Below are 16,415 nucleotides of genomic sequence, written 5' to 3'. Positions count from 1 at the left end.
GGGCCAGAGAGCGGCTGTGTTTTATTTCATTTTTAATGAATGTTGCGCTAACTGGCCATTATTTATTCAAAATGCACAAAACCTTCAGCAGTAAATTACAGGCACATGCAACAGACCTTGAAATATTACATGAATACTTCAAACATTAAACATTTAAACGTCCCCAGGCGCTCAGTCTTTATAAACCTACCTGTGTGCTTGAACTAGACACCTAACATCCTGTCTTTACTGTAAGCTCATTCATTCTTGGGCTCAGTTTCTGAGCTGACGTTTGGTGTTTATATTGGTTGAACTGCAGCTGAAGTGCAGCTAGTGTGTTTGATGATATGACTGGTGTGGAACTGTGTAGAATTGAGGTGTAACCCCTGTCCCATAGACTGCTGTTGGGGTAAGAGTCAAAGCACACATTACGTAGCAGTGCACGCTGGGAACTGTAGTGCAGCACACTGTAAATTTGGCTAATAAAGAAATAAAAATGGTTTTGTGGGCCGGATTGGATTGTTTCATGGGCCTGATCTGGCCCACGAGCCTTGTGTTCGACACATGGGCTCGAGACCACAGAGCTGCTCTTGGCTTAATATTTTGGATAGCGGACGACTCTCAAACTAACAGTGACGTGTATAAACCCTACCAACAGTGCTGTGTCTGATACACTCATACCAGCACCACACACGCTACTTTATCACTTCCGTGTGAATGTCAGTGTTAATAATGGTCCTCCCACCTAAATAATATCAGTGGTCCTTCAAAATTACTAATGATGAATGAAGCAGAGGGTGGCTGACAAACTGTGCGGCAACAGATGGACTGCAGTCTGTAATTCTAGAGTATTTAGAGTGCAGCACTGATTTTTCAGTACTGAAAAAGTACCTGTTGTCATTGTGCAACACATGACATCATAACATCAGGGACAGGCAGAAATACATTACACACAAACACCAAAGAGATATACTGAACCTATAAATAGACTCAAAATATTAGAGTTCATATGTTTGCAATATTATTTAATTCAAAATTTTAAGAATTCTGTGAACAAGTAGTTATTAAATGATAATATACTGTAATCATCTAGACATTAAGTCAAGTTATCTGCCTTGAGATTTGATCTCCACTTTTGAAATATGACGAACTGTCTATGATTTTATTTTTCATGATTTTAACTTAACAATTCTACAGGAAATTCTTGTTGTTTTAGCTTCCATGGACCCTAAACCCTAGAGGTGTTTACGCGTGAAAATCCCAGTAGATCAGCGGTTTCTGAAATGCTCCAACAACCACGCCACGTTCAAAGCCCCTTAAATCCCCTTTCTTCCCCATTCTGATGCTCCGTCTGCACTTCAGCAAGGTGTCTTGACCACCTCTACATGCCTAAATGCACTGAGTTGAGGCCGTGTGATTGGCTGATTAGCTGTTTGTGTTAACAAGCAATTGAACACCTAATAAAGTGGCCGGTGAGTGTGCGTATATATGTATATACACACACAGCAGCTTTCTAATACATAGCAATGTACATATGCTATACACACAACTGCACACACTCTGAAAATCACTGTTGTTGATGGAATATGTGACTTTTGTTGCTTGATGTCTGTTTTGTCTGAGATTCATTGAAACTATATGATGCTACACTTTAGGATAACATCACAGAGGCACAGCATACATGAAACAGTTCTTTTAAAAGTTTTTGATGGTGTAATCACACAGATGTGAAGCCAAAAAGCACTGATACACGCAGGTCCTGAATGCTCACTGAAGTGGTGCGTGAGATTCGCTGCTCTATTAAGGAAGAATGTGGGCTAGACACACCGGGGCCACGTTATACACCGATAATGAGAAATCAATGAGGACCGAGCTGTGGGGGGCGATACGAGTCATGTGGGATTAACCAGTCTGAGCACGTGCAGCCAGGAAGAGAGCAAGCTTGCATCACTATTTCAGAGAAAAAGACTTCTGAATCATACATAAGAGGGTTTTGTCTACATGTATGTGCGTACGCCTTCTTTAGGGCACAGCCCTGCAAGCTGACCGGTCAACTAATCAACTGTACCACTGACTACCGTTTTGTCGTGTGAATTATAGCTGAAGCCATAGCGAACAGAAGGTTGGACCATGTAGCTCAACATATACTCAAAATGTCGCTAAAGAAAACTTTTTTTTGGGGATTTATCACTATTTCAGCATTAGAATAGAATTGAATAGAATTCAGAACCATTTGCCACTGTGTTTGTTTGCACACTGTGAAATTAGACCTCTGCATTTAACCCATCCGTGCAGTGAAACAGCCACATATATGCACACTAGTGAACACACACACCAGGCGGGCAGTGAGCAGCCCTGTCCATGGTGCCCAGGGAGCAACTGCGGGTTAGGTGTCTTGCTCGAGGGCACTTAAGTCATGGACCGTAAGCCGAGGGGATCGAACCGGCAACCTTCCGGTCACAGGGCTGGCTCCCTAACCTCCAGCCCACGACTATAAAACACCCATAAACACTCAGAAAGCATGTGTACGTTCACTGGTCATGTTATAAAGCAAATAAGATTTATTTAATGTCAACGCTTGAACTACGCACTGAGACCCTCTAAGGTGCAAACTAGTTTTACGTTCTATAGTCCAAGTTCCACAGCTTAAACTCTCGAGTTAAGTCTCGCGGAAGAGACTTCCGCGAGACTTAACTCGTTTCTCCCGCTCCCACTGGAAGGTGTTGGCCTTTCGTTCATACAGCGTTAGAGCTGTGGAGCGGAGCAGCGAGGAAGTTATACAGACGTTCCTTTTTCCAGACGGACAGACGGTCACATCAGTCTCTCTGCTTTATAAAAACATCAGTTATCAGTTCTCTTAACGCTGCACTGCTTTAGCGCGCCGTCTGGGACTCATGTTCGAACGTGCTGATTATTTAACATGGGAGCCAAAACGAAAAGCAAGACTTTCCGCATCGCTCACCTACGAGAATTCTGAGAGTTCACGTGATCGTTTACTCGAGATGGACTCATTTTAACTGCTTTACTGTCACACTGTTTACATATGTGGTTTAGTGATTGTTCTACTTTATTTAGGCTGTTCAGTAATTGGCAGGATTTCTCTATATGCCCATTCCCGCCTGAAGGGATTTGATTTCCCGCCTGCTCCCGCCTGCTCCCGCTGTCCCTCCCTGCTGTCGGGTCCCACGGGAATCTGCAGTAGTGCAGACCTCTTCTCTAGTTTGATACTCTTAAAGTTCGAGATAAACTTTATCAGGCCTTGTGGACTGACTGTGGACAGCCCAAGGATGTACACTCACCTGACTGATGTGTACGGCCGACACAGGCGCCGAGCAGACTGAAGAGTGACTGGGTGAATTGGGGAGGGACTTGCAGGGTCCGATTGACAGCTGCTGCTTCTTCCGGGTTGCAACAATTTTCTGAGCCACTGAACACAAACACAAAGAACACGTCAGAGCTGGACACACACAAAAAAAATAAAATACTCCATCACCTGACTAGAACGAGACTAAGATCAACAGGAACAGGATGACAGCCGCTGATATATACTAAAAATGATTCCCACACTGACATTCTACTCTCCCCCTGGTTGGACTAGTCCACTTCATTATCCCTCATAAGGGGCTGTCTCGCAGTGCTGACCCACGCCCCTGATTCTACCATCACTCTCCTCTAGTCTCCCCCCCACACCCCCAGCACGCCCATTATTTAACTATTATTACGCCATGTTCATTACTCAAGCCTTCGCGGAGAGAGCTATCGGCGCGTGCAAAAGGGCGATGTCAATCAATCGCTCCCCGCTGGCCCTTATCGATTGATGGGCCGCCGACCGCGGTGGCAATCAGCCATGCTCAGCAGAGAGATGTTCAAGTGCTCTGTCATCTTCTCCCTACCAGCTACATTGATCCCAGAGCTGGCCAGGGTAGAGGGTCTGTCGGAGAAAGCTTCCTTCACCACGAAAATATTTTCCCAGCAAATTCAGGGACATGAATAAACCTAAGCTTTTAGTACCATGAACAGTAGGTTATGCTTAAAATGACCAAATAACAAATTGTTAATATTACATCCCGACATCTTCCACATCGCTGCTGTCGGAACAAAAACTCGTATCTCCATTTTTTTCATTATTCAGTTTTTGACATGATCTGGAAATGCCTGGTTTACATTGTGTGTAAATTTCATGACGAATGGACTAAAAGAAACTTACAATAAACTTACACTCAAAGTTTAATATGGTTTTTTTTCCTTCTCCTGTAATGTTACTATTTTGGAGACTCGAGGTTTTCTTCCGACAGCGGCGAAATGTTTGATGAAGCTGCTTTTATTATGAGTGATGCCTCAAGCAAATAAATAAATAAATAAAAGGCTTGTGTTATCTGTCACTACGACATACAATTGTCTAACACTGGACAACAGCACATACATCACGTACATCTTGACGGCTGAATTAACTCAATTTTCCTACAAAATCAACAGAAGTACTGATCATCGCACTTTTCAAACTTCTGCACGTTTAAATGTTTAAGATGTACACAAAGGCCCAATCCCATTTCACCCTTCGCCCCACCACTTAGCCCTACCCCTCCGTTTCACCCTATCTAGGGGCAGGGTGTCCCGATTCCAGTTGAGATAGAGGGGTGGGGCGAAGTGATAAGGTGACATGATCCTCCAAACTGAGGTTTTTCAGAGACACTTCAGTGTTTTGAGAAAGATAAAGAAAATATCTGCACTGTACACATTGTGACCCCCGGCTCCTTTCACCACCAGAGTCGTGACGTTTTTCTACAAGAAAAAAAGTCAGAAGAAAACCCGCAGAACGACTGTTTCAGAGCTTTTTGCTGCATATGGCAGACACCAGCATCATCAGTGCAGCACATCATATAAAATGTTGATTAAAAATCATTGTATTTATAGTTTCTGATTGTTTAAAAGTAGCTAAATGTTTTTTTTGGTCTGTTCCAACATATAAAGCCTAAAAAACCTATATATTGTGTACATAGTATTGAGATGGTATATTTCCTCCCTGTCCACCCCGATTTTGTTCCCATCTTAACCATTGAATTTTCACGCAATTTTGAAAAATCAGTGGATTTCCTACTTAATGCGTCTTATACTTTTAAAGCCTAAATCACAAACTGCATAAAATGTTACATGTAACCTGTGTCTGCTTCATTTTAAGAAGAGGCCTTTCCTCGCAAACGCTCTCAGGGGCGGCAGTTCCCCTTGCTAGGGTGGACGCGCACTTCCTTCAGGGCTAGAGGGAGTTAAAAGAGCCTCCACCTCCAGAACTCAATTACTCTTCTCCCAATAAACATTTCCGACTTTCATTCCCCTGGAAATGAAGCCATTGTTTTAATTGGATCTATTAAAGGCCTGAGCTTTAATGATGATTCGGCCATAAACATTTACCTTCAGGTGAGAGAGTTCTGTCCAAGGGCAGCCGGCATTGACGCACGACTACAACCCACACGCACAGAAGTCAATCTGCTGCTACACCAACAGCACACATCTGTGTTTGTTTAGACTCAAACACAACACTCAGAAGGCATCTTCCTCGCCCATCGGGATGCCACAGCCTGCGTGGACGCAGCAACAAACACATTTTTGCTATCGTGGCCGTTCGTGACCGCTCAGCAAAACCATAACGTCACCGTTAATAACCGCCACAGGTTACCACGAACAATGAGGCAGGCGAACGGACGTGGCCGGGAGATATATGCCCACACATCCGCAAACGGCCACCCCGGCTGTATTTTACTTTAAGTGTTAAGAACAGTTATGATAAGACTGTGTTAAATATTTAAACTACACGGCTAATGCAATTTAACTTTACCCATCAATCTCAGCTCCCCAGTGAGCGGCAGCCATTTATCCTGGTGGCAACGACTCGCGTTTGATCAGATTTATGGCACATCTTTCTGCCACTGGTTTTGTGAGAGAAGCAAGCACGCTGGTTCACCGTATCGTAATTCATACAGCAGAAACTGACTGTGTTAAACAGCAATACAAAGCAGTATTCATGCTCATTTTTGAGGGTGCTTATCGCTGCTGTCAGAAGAAAACCACGTATCTCCAAAATGGGAACTTTACAGGAGAAGGAAAAAACCTGCTTTACTTTTAATGTGAGTCAATGGAACCAGAATTTTTTCCAAGTCATTTTGGGCCGTTTCTTTTGGGCCATTCATCATGAAGTTTACATACAACGTAAAGGGTGACTGGTATTTCCAAAACATGCCAAAAACTGAAAAACAACAAAAATGGAGATACAAGGTTTTCTTCCGACAGCTGTGATGTACTGATATATACTGGAATATTATATTATTTTATTATATTGGTGTTGCTTTCTGACACCAATGCTTTAGATCCATAAAATCAACAGCACAAATTAAGCCAAATACACACACCCTGATCAGGCATAACATCATGACCACCTCCTTGTTTCTACCCTCTCTGTCCACTTTATCAGCTCCACTTACTGTATAGCTGCACTCTGTAGTTCTACAGTTACAGACTGTAGTCCATCTGTTTCTCTGATACTCTGCTACCCTGTTCTTCAGTGGTCAAGACCCCCATAGACCCTCACAGCGCAGGTACTATTTGGGTGGTGGGTCATTCTGAGTACTGCAGTAACACTGATGTGGTGGTGGTGTGTTAGTGTGTGTTGCGCTGGTGCGAGCGGATCAGACACAGCAGTGCTGCTGGAGGTTTTAAACACTGTGTCCACTCACTGTCCACTATATTAGACACTCCTACCTCGTCAGTCCACCTTGTAGATGTAAAGTCAGAGACGACAGCTCATCTGCTGCTGCACATTTTGTGTTGGTCATCCTCTAGTCCTTCATCAGTGGTCACAGGACGCTGCCCACAGGACGCTGTTGGCTGGATGTTTTTGGTTGGTGGACTATTCTCAGTCCAGCAGCGACACTGAGGTGGTTAAAAACTCCAGCACTGCTGTGTCTGAACCACTTAAAATCCTCTTTTTGTAGAAACATGTAGTTCGCCGATGTCATGAAAGTTCTGCCGCTATTTATTCACTATGTGCTTAGAGAAGCTTACTGTGGAGCTACGTGTCCAAAATGACATCACAACCATATGCACTTGTTGAACATCAATTTAAAACCACATTAATAAGAAGAAGTGGCTGCAAAACAACGTTCACTTATCCAGGAAAGTTTTCTATTAGATTTTGGATCATGGATGCGGAGAGTCTTCAATTTAGTCAGAAGAGCATTAGTGAGGTTGGTCAGTGATGTTGGACGGTAAAGCCTGGCTCTCGGTCAGCGCTCTAGTCCATCCCAAAGGTGGTCTTATGTATGTATTTATTTATTTATGATCTTGCTTCGTTCATAGTGCACCGTCCTGCTGAAAGAGGAGAGGGTCTTTCACAAAGAGCTGCTGCAAAGCTGCTCGGCCACAGAAACCGAATCCATGAAGCTGTGTGATTATTTTGTACACTCATTATTACAAAGTGTGGCTGAAATGGCCAAAACCACTAATTGGAGGGAGTGTTTTCATACTCTGGCACTATCATATCAGCCATCCCAGTGAGTTTGCATCATCACTGCTAATTTGTCTACTGTAAGCTGTCTGTATCCCTGTATTTCACGTGCAGCCTCTTTAAAGGGGTTCGTTTTTTTGTGAGCTGACCTGCATCTAACGGGTCAGAAACGCCTGCTGACTAGAAACCTTGTTCCATGTCGTCCACCAGAGGTCATGACCTCCACGCTAAATGCTGAGCCGATACTACAGGCTGACCTTTCTCCTCCAGCACCCAGAGAGTGAGAGAGAAAGAGGGGATAAAAGGAGGGGGGGGAGGGGGGGGAGGGAGGGGGAGCGCCCTGGTGAGTTTATTAGGCTGCTGTCAGGCCGCTTAGCAGCAGAGTGCTATAAATATTAACTAATGAGTCGGAGGGAGCGGCGGGCTGGCAGATGAGCCGCCCGCCAGGGATCCCACACAAAGGTCAGAGAGCTACCTCACTTACTGCTCAGTAATTACACCAGCTCTCAGACCTGCTCCACACACACACACGCACCCATATACATAAACACAAACAAGTACACACCGCACACGGGCTCTTCACCAGAGGAGACTCTGCTGGACGCGGAGAACTGGAGCTTCAATCTGACACGGGGAGCCATGACGCTCAGGCGCGTCTCTCTGCTTTCGGAAGCACTGCTCCATTCACGCAGGTAACAAAGTCCATTTTTGCAGATGTAAAAAGAAAATACGGAAAGAAGAAGCTTCTCGCAGTCACTGCAAATATCTAATCTCTTTTTTAACGTTACTTTTTTGCTATTTTTTCCACTTTTCATTATATAAGATTTGCACAGTGACTTTGCAAGTCTACAGCAGCGTTTTAGGGCCACTGAAGGTCGTAATATTTTGGGAAGAAAGTCGTAATATTTCGGGAATAAATACGTCATATTTTGGGAATAAAGTTGTAATATTCAGGAATAAAGTCGTAATATTTCAAGAACAAAAACGTAATATTTCAAGAACAAAAACGTAATATTTCAAGAATAAAGACGTAATATTTCGGGAAAAAGTCGGAATATTCGGTAATAAAGTCGTAATATTTTGGGAATAATGGCGTAATATTCCGGGAACAAAGTCGTAATATTTCAAGAATAAAGATGTAATATTTCAAGAATAAAGACGTAATATTTCGGGAATAAAGTCGGAATATTCGGTAATAAAGTCGTAATATTTTGGGAATAATGGCGTAATATTTCGGGAATAAAGTTGTAATATTTCGGGAATAAAGTCGTAATATTTCGGGAATAATGGCGTAATATTTCAAGAACAACGCTGTAATATTTTGGGAATAAAGTCGTAATATTTCAAGAATAAAGACGTAATATTTCGGGAATAAAGTCGGAATATTCGGTAATAAAGTCATAATATTTTGGGAATAATGGCGTAATATTCCGGGAACAAAGTCGTAATATTTCGGGAATAAAGTCGTAATATTTCGGGAATAATGGCGTAATATTCCGGGAACAAAGTCGTAATATTTCGGGAATAAAGACATAATATTTCAAGAACAACGTTGTAATATTTTGGGAATAAAGTCGTAATACTTCTGGAATAAAGACGAAATATTTCGGGAATAAAGTCGTAATATTCGGGAATAAAGTCGTAATATTTTGTGAATAATGGCGTAATATTCCGGGAACAAAGTATTTCGGGAATAAAGTTGTAATATTTCGGGAATAAAGTCGTAATATTTCGGGAATAATGGCGTAATATGTCAAGAACAACGCTGTAATATTTTGGGAATAAAGTCGTAATATTTCAAGAATAAAGACGTAATATTTCGGGAATAAAGTCGGAATATTCGGTAATAAAGTCATAATATTTTGGGAATAATGGCGTAATATTCCGGGAACAAAGTCGTAATATTTCGGGAATAAAGTTGTAATATTTCGGGAATAAAGTCGTAATATTTCGGGAATAATGGCGTAATATTCCGGGAACAAAGTCGTAATATTTCGGGAATAAAGACATAATATTTCAAGAACAACGTTGTAATATTTTGGGAATAAAGTCGTAATACTTCTGGAATAAAGACGTAATATTTTGGGAATAAAGTCGTAATATTCCGGGAACAAAGTATTTCGGGAATAAAGTTGTAATATTTCGGGAATAAAGGCGTAATATTTTGGGAATAAAGTCGTAATATTTCAAGAACAACGTCGTAATATTTCGGGAATAAAGTCGTAATATTTCGGGAATAAAGTCGTAATATTTCAAGAACAACATCGTAATATTTCGGGAATAAAGTCGTAATGTTCAGAGAAAAAAGTCAAAATATTTAGAGGACAAAGTGGTCTAACTCTAAGGGGGCTGTCATAATTTGCTGGGTTTCCTTATGATCGCCCTCTTTGAATGACAGATGCAGCCCCGATAATCTTAAAATAATGTGAGTGTTTTATCTTCTTATCTCAAGATAACATTTATTTTGAAATAAGCTAACTATCTTGTAATCAAGATAGTTATCTTGAGATACTTATCTCAAGATAAATTTGTCATCTTGAAACAGCAAGTTACTCATCTTCTCAAAATAACGATACTAATTTTGAGACGATGAGCTACTTATCTTAAAATAACAAAACTTATCTTGAAATACGAAGTTACTTATCACAATACAACAAAAGTTTTCTTGAGATAAATGCGTTATCTTGTTATCTCAAGATAACACATCTTGAAATAATGAGTTGCTAACAAAACTCATCATGAAATAGCAAGTTATGTTGTTATTAGAGCAACAGCTCATGGCCACTTCGGACTTCCACACTTCCTCTCCTAATTAAGTCAATTTCAGAATGAAGACAGTACAATGGAACAAACAATGCAATATCATCACTACTGCGTCTTTTGGGGGTGGTCCTCAGTCTTCTAAGTGGGCTACCACTCACCATGAGGAACAATGCCTCATACCGAGAGCCGCCGGTGACAATTAAACAACAACGGCAACAACTAAACTAATTACAGCAATGAAAGTATATGACAGTGACAATGGAGAATAATCAGAGGATATTAAAGGCCAAAGCAGAGAGTGAGATAGAGAGAGACAGACAGACGGACAGACAGACACAGCAGAGCTCGTTAGTAGTTAGCGTGTGCTAACGAAGGTTTCCATCCTCTGCTCTGACACTGCGGCTGGCTGGATAGCGAGGGGGGGATGGGGGGGGGGTGGAGTGAGGTGGAGAGGTAATTAGGATAATTAAATTAGTGCACTGATGGACGCAGGCTGGGGAGATGTCAAGATCCCTCACCTTTACCAAAAGACTGCCACACACACACACACACACACACACACACACACACACAGGGCTCCAGACTATTCAACAGAAAATCATATAAACATGCAAATATAGCATCACATACAATCCCCTCCCACACCCACGTTCCACTGGGCTAAACCTCTCCCTGACCCTGAATAAATAAAATAGCTCTTTATTTGTCCACTGGCCATTTCGCAAACACTCTGTTACATAAATTTAATGCCGAAAACTACTCTGCCAATTATTTTTAATGGTTAATGCTCTTGTTATTCATGCAATGGCATTCCACGACTCTGTGATCTTGATGGCCTGCGCTGCTTGATTTACGACAATTTAAGCCACTGTATTGCTGCATGCGCAACTGCTGACAATTACCATTTATAAGAGACGAAAGGCCAGACAAGGTCCTCAGTGTAACGTGGGCAAACTCGGCTGTATAGACTTTTGTGCCACACAGAGTTATGAATTTGAGGGAATAACAATTGATTCAGGCACAAATAACGGCATCATCAAACATGCGTAATACTGAAACGTAATCCATCGATTTCTCTAACGCTTTTTAAAATGACTGCTGTTTCCTGGCTGGACTGCGCTTTTATTAAATCTGAAATAAAATAAAAAGAATACAGATGAAAAAGGGGCGCACGCTTGATAGAATAATATTAGAGGATAATGTGAAACATCTACATTAAATATGTAATCTAGAGAAAAATAAACCTGTGTCATGCTATTAATGTGCCGACAACTTGACAATGTTTTAAACAATTACTTTTAATAATAATTACATTATTTAACAATAATTTAATTATTTTTCATTTTATTTTAAAATTACTGACCCACCAGAGTTTCACAGCCACTTTGTGGATGTTTCAGACTAAAATATTTCACTATTGCAACTCAAAATGTGCGGTAATATTTTTAAGTGGTTAATTTTGGGGGTGTTTTTGGCTCCATCATGGCACACAGAGCAGGAAACTGCTTTCAAAAGACATGGAAAAGATTTCAGATGCGCCACCCAGACTTGACTGCTGTTTCCTGGCTGAACTGCACTTTTATTAATTCTGAAATAAAAAAAATGTAAAAAATCAGAGGAAAAAAGGGGCGTATGCTTGATAGAATAATATTTTTGAAAAATCTACAGTAAATATATGATCTAGAGAAAAATAAACCGTTTAAAAATACTAGAAAGCTGGAAGACCTGTGCGTCGGACTCCTAATGATCCAACTTTTCTGACAAAGTTTTTATTTTTTCTATTTTATTTTAGAATTACTGACCCAACAGAGTTTCACAGAATTTGTGTGTTTTGTTTTCAGACTGAAATATTTGACTCTGCAATTCAAAATGTGTGTTAATATTTTTAAGGGGTTTATTTTGGGGGGATTTGTGGCTCCGTCAGAGCACACACAGATGATGCTCCGCCCACACAGACAGCGTGGCTGAGGCTGCAGCTTCCCGGCATGTAACACGGAAGCTGCACACTTTATTTTGAAGGTTTTTCACAGATTTACCCGTTTAGTGCAGAAATGTAGTGGTTGAATTTTCATGAATGATGGTAAGAGTGGTTGGAGTTTCAGATTAGATGTTTTTTTTTTTTTTTTTAAACATGTAATTGTGATATAAAGGTAAAACCTTATTAAATAATTGGGGGGAAAAAAATAATTTCAAGGACACTCCAGAAAGTCTGTAATTAACACACTACACACTGGCCTTATTTTAATCGGTAACAAGAAACTAGTAAAAAAAACACAAATGTGTAAAAAAGTGCAATACAACATTAAAAAACAGTTTCCAAAAACATGAAACTTACATTAAAATCTGCTATAGATCTGAATTCTACTATAGTTCTCAGGTGTTCATTTATTGTTCATGAAGGTACAAACAGTGTAAATGTTCCCTCAAAGCTCCAGCAGTGGGTTTAAGGTCTGATTGTGAAGCTTAAATCAGTTTCTCCAGGTGAAAAGTTGGTATTTGTTCCTTTTCATAACCGAATGTTTTAAAACAGAACAGTAGAAGAAAAGCCTGGAGGCGAGGCGGGGTGTGTGGAGTCAGTCCAGCTTAGAACAGATCATTTCAGTGGATTATGGTTCAGTTATGTTCCCTCACTAAAGGTATGGAGATGGACCCCTGAGGGTCCCACCCCAGTGACAAGAGCGGCACTGACCCAGAGACACTTCATTCATTTTACTACACTGTTATTTGTTTCTCGTAACTTTGGCAGAAATTAATGCTGTATTTTTTTTCGTATTGCTAATCCAGGCAGCTGAACTCCCACACTCAACATTTTATAAACGTTCATGTATCTGAATCAGCAGATACATTCGTATATATTAATATCCCTAGTGTTAGTGTTGTCTTAAAACTGACTGAAACTGAAAGGCCAGCGTCACACCGAACATTGCTACTGCTTCAAGCTGGGGAAATCATCAGAGATGGGTCAAAGAGAAAACTCAGAAAAACAGACAGACAAAAGGCTCGTCTGCAGCACGTCTAATGAGGGGACGATGTTATGGTGGAGCTCATATCCAATTATTTTTCGGTGAGCAGGACTATTGTGTTGTACACAGCCTGCTAAACGAAGAGACTCCGCCTGTAGTGAAGAAACAGACCAAGACTTCATTGGGAAATTAAGGTCATGTGCATAGTAATTATGGCCACTGCACTGCTTTGATGCAAGAATAAGCCCAAGTCAAGCAAACGAAATGTAGTGTGTGGGCATGCGTGGACACACACACACACACACACACACACACACACACACACACACACACACACACACACACACCCCTCTGGGCGGGGGGGGAGGGGGGGGTTGAAGAAATCAAGACGCCATTGCGACACAAAACATTAAAATAATCATTTTGGTACTCATCAATGAATTCCACTACAGTGGATAATTAGAATGCGTGATTAATTGAGGATGATGGAATGAGAAATGCAAGGAGACAGCGTCGGTAATGATAAGAAATTTAGCCCTTTCTTCTTCTCATTTTGTGCTACTGATGAGCTTGGCCATCGCACAGACACGCTCCCTCTCTTTTGCCTCTCTCTCTCTCTCTCTCTCTCTCTCTCTCTCTCTCTCTCTCTCTCTCTCACACACACACACACACACACAGGGCTAAATTACGGCAGACTTGGCTGCAGCCAACAGTGTAATAATTAAGGGGATAATGGCTAAGCGTTTAGAGTGTAAATCTCCCTCCTGGGCCGAGGATTTTACACTGCTCAGCAAGCCTGCCTGCATCTGCCATACAACCAATCACCACCCCCCCACCCCCCACCCCACCCCACCCCACCCCACCCCATACACATGCACACAAATAAACGTACGTTACAGGTGCACGATATATCGCTACTGAACCATCATCACGACATCGGCCTCATGGTAGCACCGACATCGCAGCTGTGTGTATGATGCAAATAAGTCTCTGGCTAATAACTAAACATTTCGCTGGGTGCTGTAAGCATCCTGACCGATCACAGATCGGCGTTCGGACATGCTTGCATGCTCCCGTTTTTCCAGACATCTACTTTGTATTTCAGTTTTTGACATAATTTGAAAACGCCTGCTGCCCTTTACAACGTGTGTAAACTTCATGACGAATGAAGCAAAAGAAACGGCCCAAAATTTGTTGGAAAAAATTCTGGTTCCATTGACTTACATTAAAAGCAAAGTAGGTTTTTTCCTTCTCCTGTAAAGTTCCCATTTCGGGGATACTAGGTTTTCTTCCATCAGTGATATGTTATTTGTGTGGGTTTATGTAAGAAAAACACTTGCCTTGCTTATAACTTCAGTATACATAGATGAGGCTAAGCTGTTATAGGCTGTAGAGGGGATGTGTTTTACAGCTTACTTTCTATATGTGTACGGACCCTGTATATGGACCCTTTCTGTCCAAAAAAAAAATTAGGAAAACTTGTTTTTCCATAATTTGGGAGACCAGTCTTCATCACTTTTTAGTAATGCATTCCAATCTAGCGGAAAATTGTAACAGCAGTATGCAACAAAATAATCTTAAGGTGTTATTTGTGGAGGTGCACCAGGCACTCTTTCAATTTTAACAAGCAAATCTTGACACTTCAGACACTAAATCACCCTTTAGGCACTTTATTTCAGTCCCAATATGTGCAGATCTTTATTCAGTATTGTCACTGTGGCTGTTACCCACACCTCCTTGTACATACATGTCTTTTTTTATCTCAAGTTATAGATCTTATTGCATATTTTTATATATTTCTATTTGTATATATGCCTGTAGATAGGGATTTTTTGTATATATTCTTTTTATATTGCATCACTCTTATTATTATAACTGTGTTGTGTGTTGACTGGCTTCTAAATTTCCTTCGGGATCAATAATCTATCTACCTAGCTATCAAATCTTACAAAGCTTAGCTTTATATAACCACATTTCACAAGGTGTCAGCTAAACCAACACACTATTACACTTTTATGTACTTTCTATTAACCAAATCTGCAAAAAATTTATTTTTAGTTTGTAAAAAAAAAAAAAAAAAAAGGGAAAAAAGTTGACTATTTAAATAACAAATAAAATAAAGTGGCGCATCGGAAATGAGAGGTAACAGGCACTGCCGACTAACATCTGTTATCAGGCATATCAGGCTTGCACTTTAATGCAATTTGTCTTTCACAATCGAAATTATTCATATGGCAATTATTCGGAAGATAAATATCATGATTGTAACAGGCCTGGATTATCTAGAAAAACAGCCGACTGCTTTTTGTTCCAAAACGTGCAGAGACACTATATAATTAGGACAAGAGGATGCAAAATAAAAGGCCATTCGCCAGAATAACCATGTGGCAATGAAAAAGGTAGGTTTAAATATAAACATACACAGGTCCCAGTACTGGACTTGGGCCCCAGGTGAGCAAAAGAGGGCCCTGTAGGGCTGGGTGGTGCAGCAGAAAGGCACGAAATGGGTTTTGATCCAACTGATTTCCCCACAGACAGAGTTCTGGAGGCTGCATGCTGTCTGTCATACATATTCAAACTCAAGACCGCTCTTCTCTCTCTCTCCAATCGTCTCTCTCACATTTATACTGTACATCTATTATAGAGAACCTGTCAACAACAGCCAGCGTAAAGTACCTGGGTCATTCTACAGAAACGTCCACTCTTCTATCTATCCATAGGAGTCAGGTGTTACATGAAAAGGTAACACCAGGACATTTTTAACAAAAAAATAATAATGAATAGTAATAAAATACACATTTAACAGAACGGCTGCTGCAGAGCATCAAACCACACGCTGTCAATCAGGGAACATGCACTAAAATACGTAAGTTAATCCATTTGTATCCTATTTTTCCACAATTCCCTAAGAATAAAGTCGGTCACCCCAGTGACGTCAGCTATAAGCTTCATATGAGATCACGAGCTGAATAAGAAAACCTCTGAGAACTGAACAGACTTTCAGTTCTTCTTTATAAATCTTCAGAAAACCGGTAAAAGGAAGTCGAGTGACGTGACCAGTGTGATTTTTTTTTTTTTAAGGCATTAACACCAGTGACACGACTCCTGGGGACCACAACTTTCATCATATATATATATATATATATATATATATATATATATATATATCTCGTAGTCATGTGTGTATTACTGCAGTTCAAATTACAGAAAAA

General features: G+C 40.8%; 1 protein-coding gene across 5 annotated transcripts in view; it reads right to left on the bottom strand.

Moving 5' to 3' along the window:
- Positions 1 to 16,415, bottom strand: part of agap1 (ArfGAP with GTPase domain, ankyrin repeat and PH domain 1) — a 234,420-nt gene that overhangs the window by 92,378 nt on the left and 125,627 nt on the right. For all 5 annotated transcript variants that reach the window (XM_017714945.2, XM_037536619.1, XM_017714940.2 and 2 more), the window contains one exon: positions 3,279 to 3,406. In XM_017714945.2, coding sequence (XP_017570434.1) covers positions 3,279 to 3,406 — 128 coding nt within the window. The remainder of the gene's footprint in view (positions 1 to 3,278; positions 3,407 to 16,415) is intronic.

Source organism: Pygocentrus nattereri, chromosome 30 (genome assembly GCF_015220715.1).
Source record: "Pygocentrus nattereri isolate fPygNat1 chromosome 30, fPygNat1.pri, whole genome shotgun sequence".
Classification (NCBI taxonomy): domain Eukaryota; kingdom Metazoa; phylum Chordata; class Actinopteri; order Characiformes; family Serrasalmidae; genus Pygocentrus; species Pygocentrus nattereri.
Note: the sequence above shows the minus strand (reverse complement) of the source record. Positions and strands in the feature narration are given on the sequence as shown.